Source organism: Sprattus sprattus (assembly GCF_963457725.1).
Source record: "Sprattus sprattus genome assembly, chromosome: 11".
In the NCBI taxonomy this organism is placed as follows: domain Eukaryota; kingdom Metazoa; phylum Chordata; class Actinopteri; order Clupeiformes; family Clupeidae; genus Sprattus; species Sprattus sprattus.
Genome location: NC_137909.1, coordinates 8,221,872 through 8,247,252, shown reverse-complemented (window position 1 = coordinate 8,247,252; position 25,381 = coordinate 8,221,872). Strand labels below are relative to the sequence as shown.

General features: G+C 43.6%; 1 protein-coding gene and 1 pseudogene across 2 annotated transcripts; both read left to right on the top strand.

Moving 5' to 3' along the window:
* The first annotated feature begins 5,339 nt into the window (after positions 1-5,339).
* Positions 5,340-14,622, top strand: LOC308372254 (peroxynitrite isomerase THAP4-like). Its single transcript, XM_080847396.1, has 4 exons — positions 5,340-5,494; positions 13,712-13,866; positions 13,973-14,032; positions 14,235-14,622. Exons 1-4 carry the CDS (start codon positions 5,345-5,347, stop codon positions 14,506-14,508), a joined length of 639 nt encoding a protein of 212 aa, XP_080703522.1. The 5' UTR covers positions 5,340-5,344; the 3' UTR covers positions 14,509-14,622.
* A 1,197-nt stretch (positions 14,623-15,819) lies between these two features.
* Positions 15,820-22,052, top strand: LOC308372295 (alpha-(1,3)-fucosyltransferase 7-like; annotated as a pseudogene). Its single transcript has 4 exons — positions 15,820-15,840; positions 17,463-18,043; positions 18,685-18,753; positions 21,841-22,052. The product of its transcript is annotated as an alpha-(1,3)-fucosyltransferase 7-like (transcript).
* The last annotated feature ends 3,329 nt before the right edge of the window (positions 22,053-25,381 follow it).

The window sequence follows — 25,381 nt, the reverse complement described above, 5'->3', positions numbered from 1 at the left end:
GACTCAGACATTCGCCGCGAAACACTGGGGATATCTGACATTCTGACAAAACCAGTTAACGATGTAGTGGCAGTCTTTGAAAATAAGGAGATGGCTCGCAATGTCCACTCTGTCAGCTGTGTCGTCATTCCAGCGCCTGAAGAAAGATCTACAGGCAAGCCCCACCCTGACCCCGGCCCCGACAGACAGGGCGAGACAAGCCTCGTGCCCGGACTGTAAAAACACCTTTAAGGTCTTCACAGAGGGGTCTCGAGGGTGGAACACCAAGCCACACCAGGTCTGTATTGACTGCTATAGGGCCCGCCGCCGGAAGAGGCGACAACAGCCATCAACCAACTGTCAGCAGGCTGCCGTGGAGTCAGTGCCGATCTCCCAGATTTCATCAGTTCAACTCAGGGCCAGCCCTGGCCGGCGTCACAGGGGCCGTCGCTGCTCTCAGACGACGCACAGCACTGTCAATACTCCCACACCCCTCAGGCTTGAGCACCACATTTTTTCCCGGGGTGAATGGAGGCGGGCCAGGCTGAAAGACCACCCCCGAGTCTTGATCACCATCTCCGGTGACAGGTCGGTCGGGCTGGAGGACAGTTTCAAACACCGGGGCTCGGACAAGAGGGTGCACATATCCGCTGTTGGTCTCTAGAGGAGTTCCTCGCCTCTGGATTCTCGCGTGACGACCTGCGTCCTGTCAAACTTAGCCTATCGGCCGCCAACCGCTCCCACATAGCTATTGAGGGAGCATTTTTCGCTAGGCTCTCAACAGTCCCCGGCGACAGTGGTGTGACATCCTGCCGCTCGATGGTGTATGTGAGCAGCTCAGTTCGGGCAATGTATCTCTCTTACGAGTCGTTGCTTAACCTCCGCTTCCTGCCTACGGACTTCCCATTGGGTATCAGTGGAGGTGGGCTCAGAGACGAGCGTTGCCGTGGCGCTCGTGACACACCTGACAAGCCTCTGTCTGTGAATGCTACGAGGTCCACCAACAGGTGCTGCAAAGACCAGAATAATCCTCAGGACGCTCCGTGCTTATGCCCCCAGCGTACAGCCCCTCCGCCACGTCCTCATGCATTACCGTTCCCCTGCACACCGGAGTACAATGGTCGGATGAAGGATTGGCTACTCGAGAGATACGCCTCATCTACATTCAACACTTGCCCTCATCGAGCCTTGCCTTGCATGGAGGGGCCACCGATCGAAATGCACGTGGATCCAGCAGCCACACCGAAAGCATGCCACACTGCGGCCACCGTGTCTCTGCACTGGCAGCAGAGAGTCTACGACGACCTCCTACGGGATGAAGCCCTTGGTGTCATTGAACGTGTGCCATATGGCGAACCAGTGACGTGGTGCCATCGCATGGTAGTCACCCGGAAGCACGATGGCTCCCCCCGCAGGACCGTAGACCTCTCACCTCTTAACAAGTTCTGCCAACGTGAAACCTTCACCACTGAGTCCCCATCCCACCTTGCACGTCGCATCCAGAGGGACACCTGGAAAACCGTCACGGACGCTTGGAACGGCTACCATAGTGTGCCTCTGCGTGAATCGAATCGACATCTGACCACCTTTATCACGCCCTTCGGCCGCTGGCGCTACATCAGGGCGCCACAGGGTTTCCTGTCATCGGGGGACGGCTACAACCGCCATTTTGACGCTGTCCTCTCTGACTTTGAGCGCAAAGAACGTTGTGTGGATGACACTGTTCACTACGACACTGACCTAGAGCATCACTGGTGGAGGACCATCGACTTCCTGACACGTGTTGGCCGGTCTGGCATTGTGCTAAACCCAGATAAGTTTCAATTTGCTGGAAGGAGTGTAGATTTTGCTTGGTTCAGGGTGTCGGATGCTACCATAGAACCACTCCCAAAGTACTTGGACACCATCCGAGACTTCCCCACCCCGGACTCCACGACAGATATTAGAAGCTGGTTCGGCCTCGTCAACCAGGTGGCGAACTACGCGCAGTTGCGTGATACTATGGCGCCATTCAAGCCGTTCCTCAGCCCACGCTGCAAATTCTCATGGTCCCCGGACCTGGAGGAAGCCTTCCAAGTGTCCAAACTAGCCATAATTGGGGCCATCCGTGAGGGCGTGGAGATCTACGACATGCAGAGGCGCACCTGCCTCCGCCCTGACTGGTCCAGGCGTGGTATTGGCTACTTCTTGCTCCAACAACATTGCAGCTGCACTTCAGGCATTCCAGACTGTTGCACTGGAGGATGGAGGATCACCCTTGCTGGTTCTCGGTTCCTATCCTCGGCGGAGCAACGCTATGCGGCCATTGAAGGAGAGGCCCTGGCTGTGGCCTGGGGCCTGGAGCAAACAAGATACTTCACACAAGGATGTGACAACCTCGTTGTGGTCACCGACCATAAGCCCCTTGTGAAGATCTTTGGCGACCGTACGCTAGATGAGATAACGAACTCACGCCTGTTCAGACTCAAGCAGCGCACCCTGCCATGGCGCTTTGACATCGTGTACCTGCCAGGCAAGAGCAATCATGCTGCGGATGCGACTTCGAGACATCCTTCCCCCTCTGGCTCTGCAAACGGCCTGTCTTTGGGGTCGCTGAGCATACCTGACGCCGTAGAGTCAGCGCTTATGGCCTCCATCCGTGATGATGCAAAAGAACTTGGAGCCATCTCATGGTCCCTCCTGGCACGAGAGACGGCAGCTGACTCGTGCCTCGGCCACCTCCTGCACCTGATTGAGCACGAGGGCAGGGTTGACGTTAACGACCCTGTCCTGGCGAGTCTGTCGCCGGCCTGTGAATCCATCTATGCTCAAGATGGCGTCTTCCTGTATCAAGACTGTGTCGTGGTTCCACCGTCCCTCCGTGACAGCGTCCTTCGGCACCTCCATGCCGCCCACCAAGGTACTTCTGCGATGGAGCAGCATGCCCGTGCCATAGTTTATTGGCCCGGAATGTCAAAGGACATCTGAGCCACCAGGTATGGATGTAATCGCAATGCTCCATCACAAGCTGCCACGCCCCCCCTGCCATCCCCACCACCGTCGACCCCATTCGAGGCGGTGTTTGCTGACTTCTTTGACTATGGAGGCCGCCACTACCTAGTCGTAGGGGATCGACTCACGGGCTGGGTGGAGGTCCTAAGCTCCACAGCAGGCACTGATCTTGGAGGCTCGGCTGGCTTGGTTCGCCACCTCCGGACGTTCTTCGCCACCTTTGGCGTGCCAGAGGAACTTTCCAGCGACGGTGGTCCAGAGTTCAAAGCTAGTCATACAGAGGACTTCCTCCGCTTATGGCTTGTTAGACATCGTGTGTCCTCAGTTGGATTTCCACAGTCGAATGGGAGAGCGGAGGTTGCAGTGAAGACTGCCAAGCGCCTTCTGATCTCCAACACTGGCCCAACTGGCAGTCTTGATCATGATCGCTTCTTGCGCGCCATGTTACAGTTGCGCAACACACCTGACCCAGACTGCAACCTCTCACCGGCCCAAATCATTTTTGGTCGTCCCCTTCGAGATTCATTTTCTTTTGTCAACAGACTGGAAAAATTCTCAAACCCTCATATCCGGCCGCTCTGGCACCAGGCTTGGGCAGCGAAGGAGGATGCCCTTCGGACCCGGATGTCCCGCACCACACTCGAGGCCGCTCCGCCCATTGGCACTTGGTGAGAAAGTCTTCCCGAATCCACACAAGTGGGACAGGTCTGGAGTCGTGGTGGAGTCGCTGGGCCACGATCAGTATCGGATTAAGGTGGACGGGTCTGGGCGCTTGACTTTGCGCAACCGGCGATTCCTTTGCGGTTACACTCCAGCCACCCCATACGCCCGACAGCATCCAGCTGCACCGTTGCTGCCACCTGCGACCCTGGAGTTCGAGCCTCTGCCTGCCCACCTGGGGCCGGTGGTGCCCCAGGGTATTGTTCCACGAGCGGCAGTTGGCCCCGCGGCATGGCTTTGGCAACCTCCCCGCCGGCACCCCCTAGTGAGGTAATCCTTGGTCTCGGAGCCCAGGATGTCCCTGTCCCTACAGGCATCACCATGGATGCGTCCCTTCCAGCGTCACCATCACCACCACCGCACCCCGACTTGACCGGCCATGCTGCAGGACTGAGTCCGTTCACCTATTCCGAATCATAGCTTTCCGGACTGGGGAGGATGCAGAGTTTACCACTGGCCACTAGGGGGTAGTATCCCACTAAAGACACTGACCGGCTCAGTTGAGTTAGGAGTCGGCCAGATTGAAGAAGAAGAGTAGAAAAAGCATGGTAGGAAAAGCATGTTAGATATTACAGACGTTCCTGTTACAATTGGATAAAAGCATGGTAACCTTATTCATGTCCATTATAATTTTGTTTTATCATTTATCATCATTATTAAGTTCCTGATGATATTTATGTTAGATATGTGTGCATGTAGCTCATATTGTTATTTTGTGAATTGCTGCAGGACTTCTTCATCTTTGTCATTAAAATAATATACCTGACATTGAGGAGTGTATTTCTTCAAGTATGACATCGTCAGGCTCATAGATATCTTAGATAAAGGCTAGATGGATTATGGCGGACTCTTGAATGTCCGCACAGGAGGCCATTTTGAGGACAGTATGCTTCCGGTAGGGATCAGTGGTACGTTAGGTAACGTCAGTGATCTTCACAATCGTTTACACTCTTATCTCGCGGAAATTTTGACGGATTTACATATGACTTGATTTACAATCGTCATTACCTTGGTAATAATTCTGGATGCTTGAACATGTTGAAATGTGCAGCTTAATTGTGTATCACGGCTATTGTGTATCAGTCATTTTACATCAATTGGCGAGTAATTGTTCTTTCTTTTCAATATAACTTAAGTTGCACATAATAAAACTGAAGTTGCACATGATTTCCAATCGGGTTGGTTTGTTAAACATCTTACATTATGATTTCGACAGGAAATTGCTGACTATTGCCAATGAAGATGCCAGAATTTTGTGCAACCTGCTCTATTGAACACTCCCTTGAAACGAGACCTGTCAGAGACCTGTCAATGTTATTTTCATATGAAAACCCATGTTTATAATTCTTCATAAGTATGTAGTGCCATAAGAAATATCTTACGTTTATAACAAACCAACCTGTTTGAAAATCGGTTGAAAATTGAGCAAGTTCTGATTATTTAAAAAGTCCACTACCAACACAACAATGTTAAGGGGAGTGAGCGATACTGTCCTCAAAATGGCCGAAATGTGCGGACATTCGACTCCGTCGGCCACAAACGCAGGCAGGATATCTAGCCTTTATTATAGATATCTATGGTCAGGCTACCTTATTCCCCTACGACGCCATTTTGAAACGAAAACGAGGCTTAGCTGGGTAACACACCAGAAGAGATGTCGTTTTACTGCTGTGTCCCCGAGTGCAGGTCCTACAAAAGAAACGAATCTGGCAAATACAAATCATTCCACCGCTTCCCTGCCAATACCGCAATTCGGCGAGAATGGGTGGTGAAAATAAGGAGAGATGTTGGGCATCATTTTAAGGTAAGACACAAGGCTACTATAATAGAAAAACCAGAGCAGACATTAGCTAGTTAACGGTACATTACCTAAAGTTAGCAAGCGAGCCAACTAGCTTATGTAACATCGTGAATGTTTGCTTTAAATAAACAATTTTCGGGATATTAAGATCATAATGTCATGAAAGTAAAACAAGTCAACATGAACACAATAAAAGCAAGTGATGTGGCGAGAATAGGATCTCACTACACATTTTCTTTCAATCAGAAGACCAGAGGCAGGATGTAGAAATCTGGAGGTTTATTATTGTAATCAATAAGCTACAATAAGGAGATGGTCCATGGATTAGCTCGATCTCATTGTATGAATGGTCTGCAGGCCATTTTAAGGCCTGTCAATTGTGGGGTGTGTTCTATCTGGTTGTCTGCCAAAACCAATCAGAAATAACTATTCCCTCTTCTCTAACTCCTCTGAAACCTCCTAGGTGTGTGTGTGTGTGTGTCGTGACAGGCTCCCCCTGGGACCCCCTCCTTTCTTGGAATGTGCCTGTGTAGTAACTTTATTGCTCCCTCTAACATCAGTGAATCATTTCTATGGCTGAGTCACTGTTTTCCCAACTAGTCTGCCTTCCCTAAGTGAGACTTTCATACAGATGAGTTAATCCATGTTCATCTAAACATAAAATAGATCCCACATATCCCCCCTATGTGTCTAATTGACACACAAAATATTTTATGATATCATAGAAAGTACACACTATCAATACACTTGCAGAAATAAAAGCCCATCCTAACGTCTACACAGCAAAAACCCAATAACTAACCTTATTTTAAACATCTGTAAATTTAAACTATCAATACGTGTTCATACGAAATTCCATTACACTCCAATATAACATATTATTGCTCCTCCAGATTAACACACATTCAACAATTATAAAAGACCATCGGGTCAGTCCCGAATGGTTAAGGCACATAATATGATATACAACATGTGAAAGCATATAAAAAGAAAAAACATAGATCTTGTGACAACACATACTTATACTTCAATAACTTTTCTAAGAGGCATATAACTGTCTGTATCCCGTATCTTACAGACACACTTAGAATATAGTACCGTTATATTTGTAAATCTTTAATTTTCTAAAACACTTCAAAAATCATTATAGCAATAAAATGCAATCATCCCCAAGCAATATTTCCCGGAGAGGTCTTCATACGCAGAACGGCAACTACTCTAACAATACCGAACCCCCCTATGTATACAACATATGTGATCCCATTATATAAAACTACAGCGCACTAACCACCATCCCATCAGTCTATGAATTGTCCAGTGTATGCATTCAGTGTATATTGTATAACTACCGGTGTGCGAAGTCTTCAGCTTCTGTAAGCCGTCGAAGGGCAGAGGTTATGGCTGAGTTTTCACTCACGACCATCCCGCTGGCAAGGCAGGGCCAGCACTTAACCCTGACGCGTTATTTGTTTTTTAATTTTTAATCCAGGATTTATGTGGTCTGGTCACCCAGTTCCCACACATCACCGTTGGAGTCAGGTTTGCCTCCTGACCCATCTTGTTCTGAGCTGCACAATACCTGTAACAGTCCTTATCTTTTGCACATGACATTGTTAAACCAACTTTATTATCGTCCAAATAATCAAACATCACAATCATTTAAGTGAACCTAGAGGCTATTGCCCTTACTGCAAGGAAATTAAAACAGGGAAGACCACAACACACCACTGCTATGACCATGTTATGTGCTGCATCAGTTCCCTTCCCCCAATGATAAAAAGCATCCATTCACTGCAGCATTTCCATGACCTAACAGCACCTCGCCCAGGTCGAGCTGCTGCAACAGAATGCTCCCCATTTTAACCCTGATACTATAAATTGAGGTAGTCCCACCACCTTGTATTCCTGAAATTTTACAAAAAGTTAGTACAATATTACACATTAGAACCTTGACTTCTCACCACCATTGGCTGGAAGCTCTTTTTGTTTAAAACCTTCACCTATACCCAGTCTGCTGACTGGACCAGTCCATATGAGTCCACCTGTGTATATGTAATCTCAAAAAATTAGAAACAACAGATACACATCATTTCCACACACCCTCTAAACATGCTCTAAAAGTGTGTTATATGATTGCCAACATTTGCAGTACGTTTATTTCATGCTTCTCATTAATTCTTTATTGTTATGCTAAAATCATTGCTGTAATGCTAAAAATATAATAATGTCACATATTAAAAATATACTTACCCTCTCTCAGTTTTGGTCCTGTCCTCAGACATTCCTCAATCACATGAATCCATTCATATCTCCAATACCTTTTAATATCTATGTAGTACATAACTACTTACAATTACACCTTCCATTGTAAAATATTACCCAAAAGTTTTATTGGTACTCCTTTTCTCTGATTATAGATGCTACAAACATAGCATTATACAAATTTTATTTTCCAAAACTTCCCATAAATAAAATGACCAAAAACCCATAAATCTAATTTTCTGTAACCTCCCCCCTTACACACTTAAAACTAAAAGTGTGTGCACATAAACAAGGCAGATAACATGTATGGAATTACCATGTGGCCACAATAGTAAGTCCATAATTTACCAAGCCTGCATTTTAACCCACTTTGAAATACACTTGGTCTATTCCCCTGACCTAATGTCATCACATATTTACACAATATCATTAACTACTAAGCTTGACTATAACTGAATTACTGAGGACACTGTTTTGCAAGACATCCTGCACACGTGGCTTATCAAAGCATAAAGGCTGACCCCCCTTAGTCACATAATAATAACAAAAGGACTTATACTGGTGTTCACAATCTGTATACTACATCAACCCTACTCATACCAAGGTTTATCACCAGTAAACTTAAACCTAACAGGGCATGGCATTCCTTCCTCATGCCCATCACACACTGAAAGTACAATTATTCATAGTATACCTTCCTTTGATGCCATTTCTGTTCCTAAACCAAAACCACTTATCGTAGATATTACAGCCAAGCCTGTAAGAGACACTTAAAACCACATATTTACATACACTTTTGAGTAGTTAACACAAAACCAAAACAATTCCTCATGCAGATCTTTAAATATAAGCCATTTGACTCCATACTCAAACTGGCCTTCTTCTAAGTTTCACTGACGCATGCACAGGGGAACCCCTTCTCTGTCATTCTTCACCCAACTCTATAACTAAGAACACTGATAAGAGAAACTCTCCATACTCTACTCTTTTTCTTCTTCTCTCTTTTGCCACTGTATCTATCTGTTTTAACATGTCTATCTTTAAAAATATAAATGCATATCCGGTTAAATCTGTTAGTGTTGGTGTTGAGCATAATCTAATCTTTTAAACCCTCAACAATCCTATCTATATAACATATTGTTGCTATAGTCACTATTAAAATGTATAATTTACCCTTAACCTGTGTATTTCTGGTGTAACAACAGTCTGAAGGACCATATTATCACCTGCAGCGTAGTTCTCTATCAGCTTGGTTTAATAACATATGTGGTGTGGGAAGTGCTTGAAGAATCATGGTGAGGCGTGGTGTCTGATTAGTCAAAGAAAATCCATCCGAGGTACACTCAATTTCAACTCCCATACAGCAAAACACATAGTGCCCTAACAGATTAATAAGAGTATGATTTTAAATCAATATAGGCATCCTTACTTTCTTCCCACTCACTTCAATTGACACTAGAGCTGTTAAATTCCCCAAGCCGCTTTAAAACTGCATACCCCCGTACAGGGAAACTAGACCCCCGGTTTCACCCATTCATGGCTGAGCTTTTCCTCGTCCTACCACATTGTACCTATAGGTGCACATTCTTGAGAAAAGTCCTTGTTGTGTGTGAGGTCATGTCGGAGGCCTTTTAACCTGCCACCTCCCTTCACCCCCTCTCCCTCTGCCTTTTCCTCTGAATTTCATCTGAGGAGGCCCTTTCCTCTGAGGGTTGCTGCCACTGTTGAGATGGCTGTGTCCAGTTCGATTGTTCATAGGCTGAGGGTGCCATAAACCTGTTGGGGAGGGGGTTTCTGTGGGGGATATTGAGCAGACACTGGTCCAGTCCCAGACCCAGTGCAGGGGCTTGAGCTGTCTCTCAGCTGTCCCTTTCACATAGTCCAGTTCGGTTTGAATTCAGATCTTAGGCTTAGATCCAAGCAAGATGTTTTCTTTCCATCTCACTCTCCAGACGAGTTATATTGGAGCACTTTCTTGCAAAATGGGTAGTCCTAGAGGTCAGCCCAGCCACAACTTGATGTCCCCAAAGTTGCTAATTTGTATGTGTGCAGACCTTTCTTTTATCCTTTCTATCTACACTTCCCTCAAAACCTATTTTCTATTCAGCTGTTATAAAGCATTGTTTTGCTTTTTCTGATTCTTCCCCTGAGTTACTGCCTCTCTGTCCTTACTCTATTCTTGAATTCTCTCAACACTTTCCCTAATGGACTTTGTGCTGTCTCTTTCACTGCTGTTTTAAACCTTAATGGGAGCACTGGTGTTAACAAATCTGGCTGTGGACCTTTGTCCTTTTCCACCTCACTACTAAAATTACCCAAAAGTGCATCAATTACTCTTTATTTTAAGTTGTACTGTTTTCTTGTCTTGATTTCCACTACGTGTCCCCTTTTCTGGACTGATTCTGACACCCAGACATGTCCACGCCTCATCCTGCATTCTCCTCAAATGTATTATTTGTTTTGTCATTATATCAAACATCTTATGTCCTAATCCTACTCGTCCTGACTTTAGTCAGTGAAGCCTGCCCTCTTATTGCTTGTGCTACATGATCATTCCATTCAGTAAACTTTCTCTCTCTCTCTCACCCCAAAAAATGTCTATAGATGTCTATGTCAGTATTCTCTCTCTCCTTGCTCCAAAATGACATTCCTCCTTGGGACCCCTGTGCCGTCCATCGTCTAATTCTGTCAATACTATGTCAACCCCCATGACCTTGTCTCCACACCTCTCTCTTTCCTGTGTTTCCTGCCTTCTCTTTGTCTCTCGTTTCTGACAAACCCTCTTCTGGTCATCTCTTTATAAATAACCATAATTCTTTTCACCTTCCTGTGTCTCTTCTGCCAAACATACTGGTGGGGATGGAGTCCCCTCTGACCTCACCTCCTCTCCACTGTTTACATTTTCAACATCTTTATGACTGGCATAGTCGGCAGATGGCTCTGCGGATCGCTTTCTCAGTGTTGGCACCCTGACCTCACATCTGCTGGTGATATCTCAATACTTATCTCCCCTTCTTACTAGTGTCAGTGATACTCCAAAATGTTCCTCTTCTCCTCAGCTTTCTCCTTTGTTAACTTTATAAATTCCTTCAAAGTCTGCAGTATCACATTTGCTTATGACTAATACAATACAACTACCTCCTGTAAAAGTGTATTTGGTTCTATGTCTAACAAAGGCATTTCTAAATTCAAACAATATCACAACACTATATCTAATCTGACTTTCCTCTCACCCCCTCTCCTTCTACATACAAACGTGTGTGTGAGGCCACAGTCCTCTGTGACCCCTGAGCTAACAGCCCCCACCTTTGTGCTTTTCTGTCCCTGTCTTTCTATTCCAAACAAATCTGTTATCAGCAAGGTTTTCTTAACAATCAATCACAATGGTTTGTTTAAAAAGTCAAAGTTACTTGTTAACGATGTCACGTCTTATAATCAAACTACAGCACTTCGGGCAATGTTAGTCATGATGGCACTCAGTACTTTTGCGCAAATAATTGGTCTACACATACACAACACAATTCCTACTTCCACTTTTCCCAATTCAAAGTCTTATGTAATCACACAACTTCCCTGCTAATCAAAAACTATTTCAAGACACAAGGTCTTACATCTATTTCTGATTCAATAATACAACTCCTACTTTACATCTGTCTTACACATGCTCTACATAAAGAAATCTCCTTTTTATCTATGTTTGTCAAAGCATGTATTTTCCAATCAATTGTTCCTTCAAACCATTTCCAAACCTTTTCAATCTCCTAACTTACTTTAACACACAAGAACAACGATAATCAAGTAATTCACAATTTCACAACTTATGCAATGACACGTTTTGCCAGTCACAACTTATCCAAAAGATAACTTTCCACGTCTGTTTTTCACACACTATGTAAAAATTGAAGAATCAACATGAATGTTTTGAACTGAATGTGTCTTGCATATGTCGGAGATTTCTCATTCATTCATTTACCCAGCATCCACATCAAACTAGAAGCATTTAGAATAACTAGAAATCTCAAAATGAAACTTCTTATAATTCACTGAACTTTTTATCAGGAATGTAAACAATCCTTCAGTGAATTTATAATGCTCCTTATTAATCACTGCAATTATTAGGTACTTTAATTTTCACGACCTGCAGTGATATCACAGAATTTTCAATCAATCACTCTCTTTCACTCATACACCTTGTGTGTTCTCCACCTCTCAGCTATTGAATGTAATTAACCTCTTTCAGTTTAAGTGTTTCACAGATCAAATATCACAATACTTCACAAAGCTTATATTTCCTGAAAAATAAAACAAGTTCAGCATATCCCACATTAACCAATGATTTTGACCAACCAATCCACTTTTCTCCAGCTTACGCACCCACACAATTACTGATTACCAATATCAGTACTTAATAACATACAAAACATTAATCACAACTCAATGAGTCATTTTCCAGGTCCTCTAATGCTCAAGAGAAACTTTCACTCAATAAACTCCACAAGGTTAGACAAACTCTCCCTTGTACATAAAACAAACTCCACAAGGTTAGACAAAACTCTCCCTTGTACATAAAACAAACTCCACAAGGTTAGACAAAACTCTCCCTTGTACATAAAACAAACTCCACAAGGTTAGACAAAACTCTCCCTTGTACATAAAACAAACTCCACAAGGTTAGACAAAACTCTCCCTTGTACATAAAACAAACTCCACAAGGTTAGACAAAACTCTCCCTTGTACATAAAACAAACTCCACAAGGTTAGACAAAACTCTCCCTTGTACATAAAACAAACTTGCACAAACAAGGTGTACTTCCCCTCTGTGCCTGGACGAACAATCAGACAATTCTCAATTTGTCTACCAATTTCCTATTGGTTTCCGGATCCGCTATTCCACATAAATATTAAACAAAAACCTTCCTGCATAAATAGTTCCTTAACACATGCAAATATAATTCCCATGCCAAATTAATTACCCAACAGTTTCTTACCACAGATCTGCAAACTGGCACTATTTTAACCTGAACAGTTTTACCACAGACCTGCAAACTGGCTTTTACCCCCAAATAAAACCCTTTTTCCTAATACACTCCAGATCTACACATTCAGCCTCTGGCGAGTTCTTGCCTGAAGGACTTTTGTCCGGCTTCTCTCGTGCTGAGTATTCTAATTGACTTATTCAACCAGACTAATATTAAAACTTGCTTACCATTTTTTTTTAAGAAAGGTGCCTTCTGGTTGAATTCATCAATCGGTTTACTCGCACCCCGGAGCTCGGTCCTTTTCAGTTCCCTTCTTGGTCGGCCAATTATGATGTGGCGAGAATAGGATCTCACTACACATTTTCTTTCAATCAGAAGACCAGAGGCAGGATGTAGAAATCTGGAGGTTTATTATTGTAATCAATAAGCTACAATAAGGAGATGGTCCATGGATTAGCTCGATCTCATTGTATGAATGGTCTGCAGGCCATTTTAAGGCCTGTCAATTGTGGGGTGTGTTCTATCTGGTTGTCTGCCAAAACCAATCAGAAATAACTATTCCCTCTTCTCTAACTCCTCTGAAACCTCCTAGGTGTGTGTGTGTGTGTGTCGTGACAGGCTCCCCCTGGGACCCCCTCCTTTCTTGGAATGTGCCTGTGTAGTAACTTTATTGCTCCCTCTAACATCAGTGAATCATTTCTATGGCTGAGTCACTGTTTTCCCAACTAGTCTGCCTTCCCTAAGTGAGACTTTCATACAGATGAGTTAATCCATGTTCATCTAAACATAAAATAGATCCCACACAAGATATTGTTAGGTAACGTTATTGACACCAGTGACAAGGCAGCTAGCTAATGTTAGCTACGCTAGCCAGCGAACATGGCACGAAAACACCAACCAAATGCAAGTCGGGCTGGCTAGATTTGTATCAATTACTGATTTGTTTTGATGCTAGTTGTTATGATCATTGTTTTCACAGATCGGTAATAACACGGTAGTGTGTTCTGATCACTTTCCTGAAGAGTCCTTTACCAAGACTCTATGTGGCATCAGGAAACTGAAGGAGGGTGTTGTGCCATCTCTGTTTACATGGTCCTCCAAGCCTGTCAGACGGAAGATTGCTAGAACGGCAAGGTATTTTTTTTTTTTGCACTGTTTAACAACCTTCGTCCAACAGTCGGTGGCCATCTATTTAACTAAATACTAATGAATTGAATTAATGCGACAGTTTGTTTTTCAGTCATGTTGCCACTGCCACCTGTGGAGAGCATACACTGGGTGAAGAGTCAGATGAGTCAAGGTAAAACACCCAAAGCCTATATGAGCTAATTAGTTCATTATAATGTACATTCATTTGCTTCCATCACTTTCAGTTGTTCATTATACATAAAAAGCATGGCAGTAAATCTTTAAGATGGTTCTGTTTTGTTTGTGGAGGAGGACCTCAAGTGGTTGTCCTTGTTAAGCATCTTTCCCTTTCTTTTTTTACCTTACCATTCCAGCCAAGTAGAGACGAGCTTGCCACACTCCGATCACGATTATACTCAGCGGCCCCTGTCCTTTGAGGAGCAGCTTCAAGAGGCCTGCAAGACCATCGTTTGCCAGGAAGAGGAAATTTCGACTCTTCGTAGCAATCAGTTCCTCTTCAAACGCTTTCAGTGTGACGACAAGCAAATCCAGCTCTACACAGGATTCAGAGACTATAATACACTCAAAGCTGTGTTTACAGCTTTACAGCCTACAGCTTGTCTTGTATATAACCATAGCTCTACATAATTTAACACAGCAAGACTCAATTCATTTTGACTGACCACAGCATACAAGACCCTCCAACTGAAGACTGCACCTATCTTCCTTCAATCACCAGACACTAAATGTCTTTTTATCTCGAAATAAAAAATGTATCCTGTTCACTGACATAGTTCTGTAATGTTGTTTATTGAATTTGAGTTACATTTGTTCAGATATTGCTTATCATGTGTTTACAAGTCACTTGTGTGTTTGGTTGTATGACTTTGTAAAAGTTCGGTTAACAAGTCAGTTGAGTATTTAGCCGTATAACTTAGCAGAAATAAAAATAAAATAAAAACCATCGTTTAAGGTCAGCCGACCTGACACCACCCCCACTCTACCCAGGTCCAGCTAAACAGGTGAGGCGGCCAAGTAAGTAGGCCAAAACAATGAATCAATGGAATCTGAAAATAACACTCCTTTGTCAATTCCCTTTGGTCTGAACAAGTTTGGGGATCTGCTGTTTCTCGTTCACCCATTTATCTATTAATGTCGTGATTATAGGGGGCAATAACCGATGGGCTTAGATGATACACAAACAATACATTGCAATAATGTATGAAGTCATGTGCATTTATTCGAAATCACAAAGAAATGAGGACATCATGAATAAAGACAAGAATTATGACACCGGACGTAACTTTCACCATCACCAGTGGCGATCCTTGAGCTTGTTCACTGCACCTGCAAAAATACGAACTTCCTTGTGGCTCTGGTCCCAGTGCTCAGGAGAGATCCCTATCCACTTCCCCTTTCTGGTTCTCCTTTCCTCTTCCTTTACCTCCCCAACCCCCCTAAAATAAAACTTGATGATTCAATATCTGTTAGACTATACTAGACTTTATTCAATTTTCACTATCTGTGTTGCAGTTTTAGGCTTGTCAATGATGTTTCAATATTCAGCATCTCTGAACAACTTGTATTCGGTTCGTTGCTGGTCAACACACTAGAATTCTTATATATTGTTTTTTCCAGGTACCAGCTTAGACGTTTTAAACCAACGGCCTCAAACTCAGACTACCTTCGGACCACTTTTAGCAGTGGGACCAATGCCTTTCTCACAAGAGTAGTGTGGATGAGAAATATAGACAAGCATGAATGAGCTTTTCTATATTTATTGACACTTTTAGATTTAGGGTCAGCCCACATCTCTCCACACTGTACAGAACTGCATTGAGTCTCCTGGTCTGGAGTCTGTGATTGATCATGTCATTGACATTCTCTACCCTCTCGATGCCAGCCAATGCCATTGCAATCTTATGTTGGTATTGCTCTCTAGCTGGTGGCACACCAAATATGAGTCTGTTGTACCTGAAAGTACCAGGGTATACAGCAAACGTAGCAGTACCTCTGGATTCTGGTGTGAGCTAGTTGCTGGTAGCCCCACTTTAGCTCCAGTTTGATCGGTTCATCCCTGATGTCATCCTCTGGTGCCTTTGGGGTAACTACGACGGTTCTCTCATGGCTTGAGTCCCTGCGCTGGGGTAATTGGAGCAATTATTTGAAACCATGGCATAGCCTACTTATGCTGACTGTACACATGGAATAGGGGCATGCTGAGGAATGGGTTTACATTGCCAGGAGAAGAATAAAAGACCCAGGAATGATACAGTGAAACAGTGACAGTGAAAGAATGACTAAAATGTTTCATATGAAAGTGAGATCTGGCACACAATTATGAATAATTATTCAAATAACTTTTATTACTATAAATATAAAAATATTACTTTGCAGTTCGTGGTCTCGGCCAACAAGTAAATAAATTCCATTTGCAAACACACAGCCCCAGTGAAGATGGTAGACCTGACAGTTCACTTGCCACAAGAATTCTTTCCTGAGGCAAGGCAAGGCACCTAGCCTGTCCAATGGGATGCTTGCACAGCTTTTCCCTGCATTTGTACTCTCAATAATTAGCAATTTTGGAGGAAAGCCTGTGCATCAGGTTTGGCCAGTCATGAGTTGTTTTTTGGGAGGACACCTGTGACGTTTCATGTGACTTCTCACTTAAATGTCACTAATGCAACAATGAACAGAAACCCGTAAATGTACCGGGAATGGTGGATGACTCTTTTACAGAAAGGTAAGGTTCCATTTAGGGAAAATGTGTTTAAGTGGTAGAGGTGCTGAGCTACCCAGATAGCAAGCAAATCTATACCGACCGGTGGATTTTGATCGACACCTCACTGGAGGTGTGCCACTTTTGGTCCACTCTGGAACCACCATCATCTTTAGATAACCTGGGTGTGGTTAAGGAAAAAACATAAAATGTTACCTATTCCTGGAATTTCTTAATTATATCCTTGGCATTGTCTATTTAAAATATCAGCTGCTAAACAGAAGAAGCACATGGGTGTGGTTATTGCTAACAAGACAGGAATCCCTTTATCATGCTTTTAAAACATTTATGTCATGTCTTTATCTAAACCCAGAGATGATGGTGTTCCCATAGCAGATCAGAAGTGGCAAACCACCAGTGGGATGCCAACCAAAATCCACCGGTGAACCGATATATTCTTGCTATCTGGGACTGAGTAAGCATAGTGAGGCCCAGTCTTGACCTAGCAAATGTGGAGCTGGAACAACACAAGGATCCCATGTAGGCTACTGCTATGCTAAATAGACCTACATGACAATGAACCTTCTGTGTATGCATGTTTATTTATTTATAACTAACTGCTGTTAGTCAGTGAATGTTAGAAAAGGCCATTTAATAGTGATTATACCCTTAATTTCAGTGTTGTTAGATAATGTTATGTTGCTGTAATTTGTAACAGAGAGTAGCCGATATTTGTCTTTGATATTTTTTTATTAATGTTCTATTAATTGAAATTCAAACTTTTTATTAATTCACAGCCAAAAGGTCGAGAAAGCAACAAAATGAGATTTCCGTCTCACCGACAGATTCTTCTGATGTTCATCCTTGTATGTTCCATCCTCAGGTGGTCCAATTACTGAACAGAACTAATGCAGAGTCAGGCACCAAAACTCAAGATTTTAGTGTGGCACTGGCCATTTGGGAACTCATTTAATCTAAATGGTGATTTCTGCAAAGACAAGTTCGGGGTACCCAATTGTATCATGATGGATAATCAGTCCCGATTTTCTGAGGCAGACATTGTGATTTTTCACAACCGTGAGCTGATCCAAGGCCAACAAAGGTTGCCTGTGAACCTGAAACGCCCAGAGAAGCAAAGGTGGGTCTGGTTTTCCATGGAGAGCCCAGAGACAAATGGTGATCTGATGCCCTTTAATGGATACTTTAACTGGACCATGACCTACCACCAAGATTTTTAAGACATTTATTCACCCTATGGATTCATGGTGCCAAAGGATTCTGAAACTCACAAGCCACTTGAGAGTTTCATTCCAAAGGACAAGACTGATTTGGCATGTTGGGTGGTGAGCAACCTTTCACAACACCATGAGAGAACTTCTATATACGAGAAGCTGAAAACTGTGATTCCAATCAAAGTGTATGGTGAAGCAGTAAATAAGCCTTTAGATAAGGGGTTTTCAACCGGTGGTCCGCGGCCCCCTGGTGGTCCGCGGCGGTATTGCAGGGGGTCCGCGATTTTTAAAAAAAATAAAAAATATTTGCTTTGATATTTCAGTACATTTCCAGATTACTCTAGATTCAAGCTGACAGAATGTAGCCTTGCACCTATCCAGTCGATGGTAGCCTGTGCTTTGCTGATGTAAATGCATTGCGTTCGTAAAGTCACGCCATACCGTATTATTCATAACGTACAGTCTCGCGTGCATAGCCTACGAGTCATTTTTGAAGTTTAGTTTTCATATGAGTTAAGTTCTGGATAAGTTGCAGATCGAATTTCCAGAGCTTGCTGCAAAAGCAATGAGGTGTATTTTGCAAACTTTCAAACTACATGTGTGAGAGCATTTTTATTTGCGTACTTGAAGAATAAGTACAGGGCAAGAGAATGATATGACACTGTCGCTGTCTACCATTTCGCCACGAATAAACAGGCTGTGTGGACTTCACCATGCCCAGATATTACACTGACAGGTCTCCCCTCTCCCCACACATGCACGAACGCACGAACGCACGCACGCACGCACACACGCACATCAGAGGGCCGCGGATTACTTTCTAATCAGAGTGGTGGTCCCTGGGACAAAACCAGTTGAAAACCCCTGCTTTAGATGATCAGACTCTGTTACCTACAATCTCTCGCTGCTCCTTCTACCTGACCTTTGAAAACTCTTCAGAGAGTACATCACAAACCAGCTATGAAGCCTCAAGAGAAGGGTTAACTTGTTATGCATTTGTGTGAAAGAAATATTCTATAGTATTATCATGATATGTTTTTTGGTTTGTTAAATGGATTCCTCATTCTGTGTCTGTGTTCGTGTTGAGAGGAAGGCACTGTCTGGTAGGAGAGGGGCCATTGGGGATGTTTAACTTAGACGTGTCATGAAATCTTTAGGTTATACTGAGTTAGTGTCCTGTGTGACCTTTTGTGGAATGTTTTGATGGACTCAGGGAGTCACCCATGGCTTGGGGTGAGGGGGTCCTATATAAATATAGAGTTTGCCACGCAAAGAGGTACCAGTGTTTAAAGGTGATCCTCAAGTCGTTCATCAGAGCATTTGAACATGTTGTGGAGAGCAAGGCTGATACCTACCAAGATAAGTTCTATTATCTGGATCCCGAATGTTCTTCAGCAATCAGCATACACCATCTCTTTGAATTTAATATCAAAGTTATGTAAGTCTACTACTGCTTTATGATCCCTTCTGGAAAAAGTAACCTAGCCAACTAAAACGTTACAGATAAACAACAGTAGGCTATACGATACGTGCATTTAGGCTAAACCATAACAAATTGCCAGACGCGCCTTCATGAACAATAACAAATTCGCCTTGTCGTCTTACGTGGGGAAATGTCTTTTTTTATTGCAAACAGCCCATGAAATTAGCCAACAATATTATATAATATAATATTAAACATGATGAGAACATGTATTTGTGAAATGCATTCAATTAAATTGTGATGTCTACTACTCTACGGACTGATGCTGGTAGGCTACAGTAATATAGGCTACTTTATTTTACCCCCGGCTTGTATTCGGGGCCGGCCTTTATTTGTCCGTATGGACCACGACCCCGGCTACTATCTGGAGCCCGGCTTTTAATTGAATCCCGGCCTTTATTTGAGGATTTACGGTAGTTTGTTGCAAGGCTACCTTTAGGAAAAAATACACCATAATTACTATATTTATTGTAAAGCACTGCATTAGCATTTTTCTTTCAATGAAGTTCTACTTAAATGTTGTACCTGCTGAGAAATGACTAAACACCTTGGATACTTTTATTTTGTGTGTATATATCATTATCATTCATAACCAGTGAACCAGTCATAACCTCCCTAAACCTTATTTATTTTCAACCAAAGATCCTTTAAGTTCAACTAAACTGACTGGTTAAACACTATCATTAAAATGTTCCAAAGTCCAGCCATTATAAAGGATATTGAATAAATATCAACCTTGTAGACATATTGATGCATTTGCTGTCATCTCTTTGGAAACCTATGGCTAACCCAGGCTCTTGGTCATTTTCGTAAGGTCGCGTGGTTTACGAATTGCTCACAGTGCTGAAATGTGCGCTCAGAATCAAAAATATTTGCTCAGTGCTGAAAAAAATTAGAGGGAACATTGGAGAGGACGTGTAATATTATCAGAACTGGTTAAATTCATTGACCGCCAGGCGAAAATTGCCATGGACCCCCTATTTGGAAGCTTGTCTCGATCTCATGGAATGAAGGAAGAAAGAGATAGAAAAGATCAGATGTTCAAGCAAGGTGTCCACAAGGGAAGCAGCAGCTTTGCTACAAGAGTTGTAGCTCCACAAGAAGAAAAGGAACTACAGGTGACAATTAAAAAGGCTGCTACTGTTGCTTCACAGAAACCCTGTGTTTATTGTCACAACAACCACATTCTAGCAGAGTGTAGAAAATTAAAGCATTCACCATTCAAGGGAAGATTGGATTTCTTAAGATCCAAAGGCTTGTGCTTTGGATGTCTGTCCCCGGGACACCTCAGCAAAGACTGCAAAAATAGAGCAAAGTGTCAAACATGCTCACAAAGACATCCAGATTGTAAAGAAAGATGACAGTGTGTCTGCTGATAAGCAAGAAGAGGATGGCTCTGAGAGCAAAGAAATCACCAATGCATGCCTTTCTCTGAGTAAAGAAGCATGTGCCTACACTGGGGCCGGAGGAAAATTTGCATTAGCTGTTTTGCCTGTTAAGGTGAGGTCAAAGAAAGGTGATAGATATGTGGATACATATGCGTTTATGGATCCTGGCAGCACAGCAAGCTTCTGTGAAAGAAATATTCTACATAAGTATTATCATGATGTGTGTTTTACTTCTTAAAATGGATTCTCCATCTGTTTCTTTGTTCTGTTGAGAAGAATGCAGTGTCTGTGAAAAAGGGGGATGTTAAACTTAGACGTATCATAAAATGTTTTCTAGAAAGGAGCTAGTGTATGGTTGAGGAGAGATCTGAAACTGCTACACTCCTCTGGGCCAGAGTAAATATCTGTTATTGATTATATTCTTGGTTGTGTGTGTCTTAATTCTGAGGTAACGAATACAGTCCTAGGTTAAGGGTTTATTTCCCTGACAGCTTCTGCACAGAAGATCTCAAGAAAGCTAAATCTCAGGGGTAGACAAAAACAGATTCTGCTTAACACCATGGGCTGTAGCAAAGCAGATGATGGTAAGACTTTGAATACGCTTGTCATAACAGACTTAGAGATGGGCGGTGTGGAAGAAGATACTTACATAGATCTGCCCAAGGTATTCACCCATAGATTCATTCCAGTTCAGAAGGAAAACATTTCCAAACAGGAAGACATTGCAAAGTGGTCTTACCTGAAAGATGTGTCACTACCTCATATTGACGCTGAAGTGGGTCTGCTCATTGGTACCAATGTACCAAAGGCAATGGAGCCATGGCAGGTTATACACTGTGAAAGAGATGGTCCATATGCAGTCCGAACGGCCCTAGGTTAGGTGGTAAATGGACCAATAAGAGGTTTACAGATGAAGAGTGAGACCAAGGAGAGCCACACAGCCAATCATGTTTCAGTTGTGGAAATTGAAGAGATGTTACGACAACAGTATAATGCAGACTTCCCAGAGCTTGACTGTGAAGAGAAAGAAGAATTGTCACAAGAGGACCACAAATTCATGACTCTAGTGGAGAGTTCAGCTAAACTCGAAGATGGGCATTAATGCATAAGTTTGCCACTGAAAGATTAGACAAGGAAAATGCCAAATAATCGTTGCAGAGCAGCGTGCTATCAGCCTGAAAAGGAAATTGAAAAGACATGAGAGCTTCCATGAGGACTATAAGACATTCATGAAGGACGTAATTGAGAATGGCTATGCAGTCAAGGTCCCCAAGCAACAACTGTTGCGTGATGATGGCAAGGTGTGGTACATTCCTCACCATGGAGTGTATCATACCAAGAAGAACAAGATGAGGGAGGCTTTCAACTGACTAAGTGGATCAGCTCCAGTAAGAATGTCCTATTAACCATTCATGAAGAAGACTGAGCCACTGAGATCAAAGACTTAGGTCTAAGCCACAATATTCTTCCCATGGAGCGCGCCCTGGGTGTCCAGTGGTGCACAAACTCAGATAGTTTCAAATTCCATATGAAGATACCTGAAAAGCCTATGACAAGGCGTGGGATCCTGTCTGTTGTAAGTGCGATTTATGATCCGCTTGGATCCTGGCACCAGCCATTCTGCCAGCAAAGCGGATCTTGAGGGCGCTCTCTGAAGAAAAGTGTTGCTGGGACCAGGAAATCATGGAACCACATGCAGAGAGATGGCAAGAATGGTTGTCAGAGTTGAAAATGCTGGAAGGATTCACAGTAAGCAGTATGCAGTCGCAACAAATACACCACTTCGTTGACGCATCAGAGATTGGTTATGGTACCGCCACTTACCTGCTGTTGGAAAACAAAGAAGGTGAAAGAAGTTGCACTTTACATCCGTAGATGACCCTGAGGTCAAGTCCTGTGCAGTAGGAGTTGAAGAGGATGCTCCTCAACAACAGGCCTCACCTCTGAACAAGCTCATATCACACTACTCAGATTGGGCACGCATCAAAAGAGCAGTTGCTGGGACTGTTAGTGTTGAGAGAGGAGAGAAAAGCTTTCATGGATAAAATCAAACTGTCAGAAATCTGTCCGAACAAGCGAGATATGCTGGCTACAGCGCACATGAGGAAGTTCAGATGGACACTTAACCCAGCTGTGCTTGAAATAGAAGACTTGGAAGAGGCTGAAAAAGAACTCATACGAGTTTGCCAGATTCAGACCTACCCAGAGGAGATCATGGCTCTTCAAACGAAGGGATATGTGAGGAAGAACAGCCCAATCTACAAGTTGGATCCCTTGCTGAAGGATGGAATCGTAAGAGTGGGTGGACGACTCTCCAGGTTGTCATTGCCAGAAGAGACAAAGCACCGTGCAATTCTTTCCAAAGGGTCACCAGTGGCTGCTCTTATCCTGCAACATATCCATAAACAAATTGGACATTGTGGGCGCAACTATATGCAGGGGTGCATAACTGGTACGCAGGTACTCATGCGCGGCAAAAATCAGGAATACTAATGCCACTTGAGTTACTACCCGCCTTTGCGTACTGATCTCATCTAAGACACATGTTGCTTGAGAGCTTGTCAACTACTTTCAGCGATGTCCAAAAAACAAAAAACATTAAGCAGCTTCTTTGGCGTTTCACCACCTACAAAGAAACGCCAAGTCGCGCCAGAGAAGAAGAAAATAAGACTTTTTTCGGAAAGGTGGCTCCAAGATGTGCAGTGGCTTGAAGCTAATGATGAGCGCACTGAAATGTGGTGTAAAATGTGCCGCTCACATCCACATCTTGCCGACAAAACAGGTGCGTTTTATAAAGGCTCAAGTAATTTCAACCATCCTTTATTTGATAAACACGAGAAGAGCAAGGAACACACGAATGTGGCGCAAGCCATAGCTAATAAACAAGCTAGCCGAGAAGACCTGTCCAGTCGCCCTCTTAGCAGATGGCGAAACAAAGTGAATGAAGAGCAGCAGAAAGCTCTTTTTATTATTTTTCTCCTCGCCTTCCACAAAGCTAAACACGCACGTCCCATGTCTTCATATTCTGAGGATATTCCTTTACTGAAGCGGCTAGGAGTAAATGTCGGAGGTGCATATCATTCACGTGAAGGGGGCACACAGATCGTGGAGAGCATTGCTCGCACCATCACCGGGGAGTTACGAGCCAAGTTGCAGGCTGCTGAATTTTGGGGGCTGCTTTTTGATGGATCTGAGGACATCACAAAAACTGAGCAGGAAATCGTATACATTGTGTCTGTGTCCAGCAACGGAGAATTTACCTCTGACTTTATTGGACTAATTGAACTGGGTGCTGAGTGAACCGCGCAGGCCATAACCGACGGACTTGTGAGACTTTTCCAGGACGCAGGCTTGGATGACTGGACAACAAAGTTAGTCGCTGTGTGCACAGACGGGGCTGCTGTCAACGTAGGGGTGTACAATGGCGTTGTGCCAAAACTCCGGCAACTTGCTGCAATTGGAGACTCCCTTGTGCACGTTCTTTGCACCGCGCACACACTGGAGAATTGTGCAAAATCAGCTGATCGCAACGTTCCTTACTGCTTCACTGAAGAAGCTGTGTGAAGCTGTGTGAAGAAAATGGGATCTCCTTTGTCAAACTGGGCAAGTTTCATAATATCAGATGGTCTGCATGGAGGCATGAAACGCTGTTAAAAATATCCAGATTGATGCCAGCCATTAAAATGCAACTGGCTACGAGTGACAACAGTGACTTGCAGCATATCTGGACAGAGCGTTTTCATTGCTTTCTGTCAAACATGCTTGACATTGGCAACATTTTGAAGACCACATCCATTAGGTTTCAGAAGGAAAAACTGACCATTGGAGAATGTAAGGATGAACTCATGGTGGCCATTGGACAGTTCACTCTTCTGCTTGATGGTGAAGGCCACAGGGCACTCACTGTCTCTAATGCTGATGCTGACAGAGACCAGACAAACTTACTCAGGGGGTTAATTCAAGAGTTTGAAATCAGATATGACTCCCTCAGGTCATGTGATCATTTCTTAGTATTTGATCCTTCAACATGGCCTCTGGAAATGCAAGACCTCCACAGTTTTGGAAACACAGTTTCCAAAACAGTTTGTAGCATTGTAGTTTGTAGCATCCAAAACAGTTTGTAGCATTCTCAAGAAATATGAGGCCACCTTGCAACTTGATAAAGACACCACTGTGACAGAATGGATGCGCTTAAAGCAAGCAGGAAAACGCCTTGGAGCCTGTACTGTGTATGACTTGGTCCAAATAGTAAATACAAGTAACCCAGATGCTTACTCCAACATCAACAAGGTGGTTAAGCTGTCTCTTACACTGCCTTTAAGCAGTGCAGCTTGTGAGAGGGGATTCTCACATCTCAACATAATAAAAACCAAGTACAGATCTCGTCTGTCACATGCTCGTCTCTCAGCCCTGATGCACATTCACCTGTCAAAGCAGACCACAGAGACATTTGACCCACAGCAAGCTGTTGACCTGTGGATGGAGACAGCTAATCGGAGGCTCAACCAAGGACAGGGAGGTGCATCTGCAGCATCTTCATCATCTACCATGCAGGAAGCTGAAGCAGAGGATAGTGGGGACGACACGGAGGGCGACACTGAGGAGGACAGTGAGGAAGACTGCACTTTTTAAGATCACGCTACATGTGGGGTGAGTACCAAACACCATCTCATGGTACTCACCTGAGTAACTCACTGAA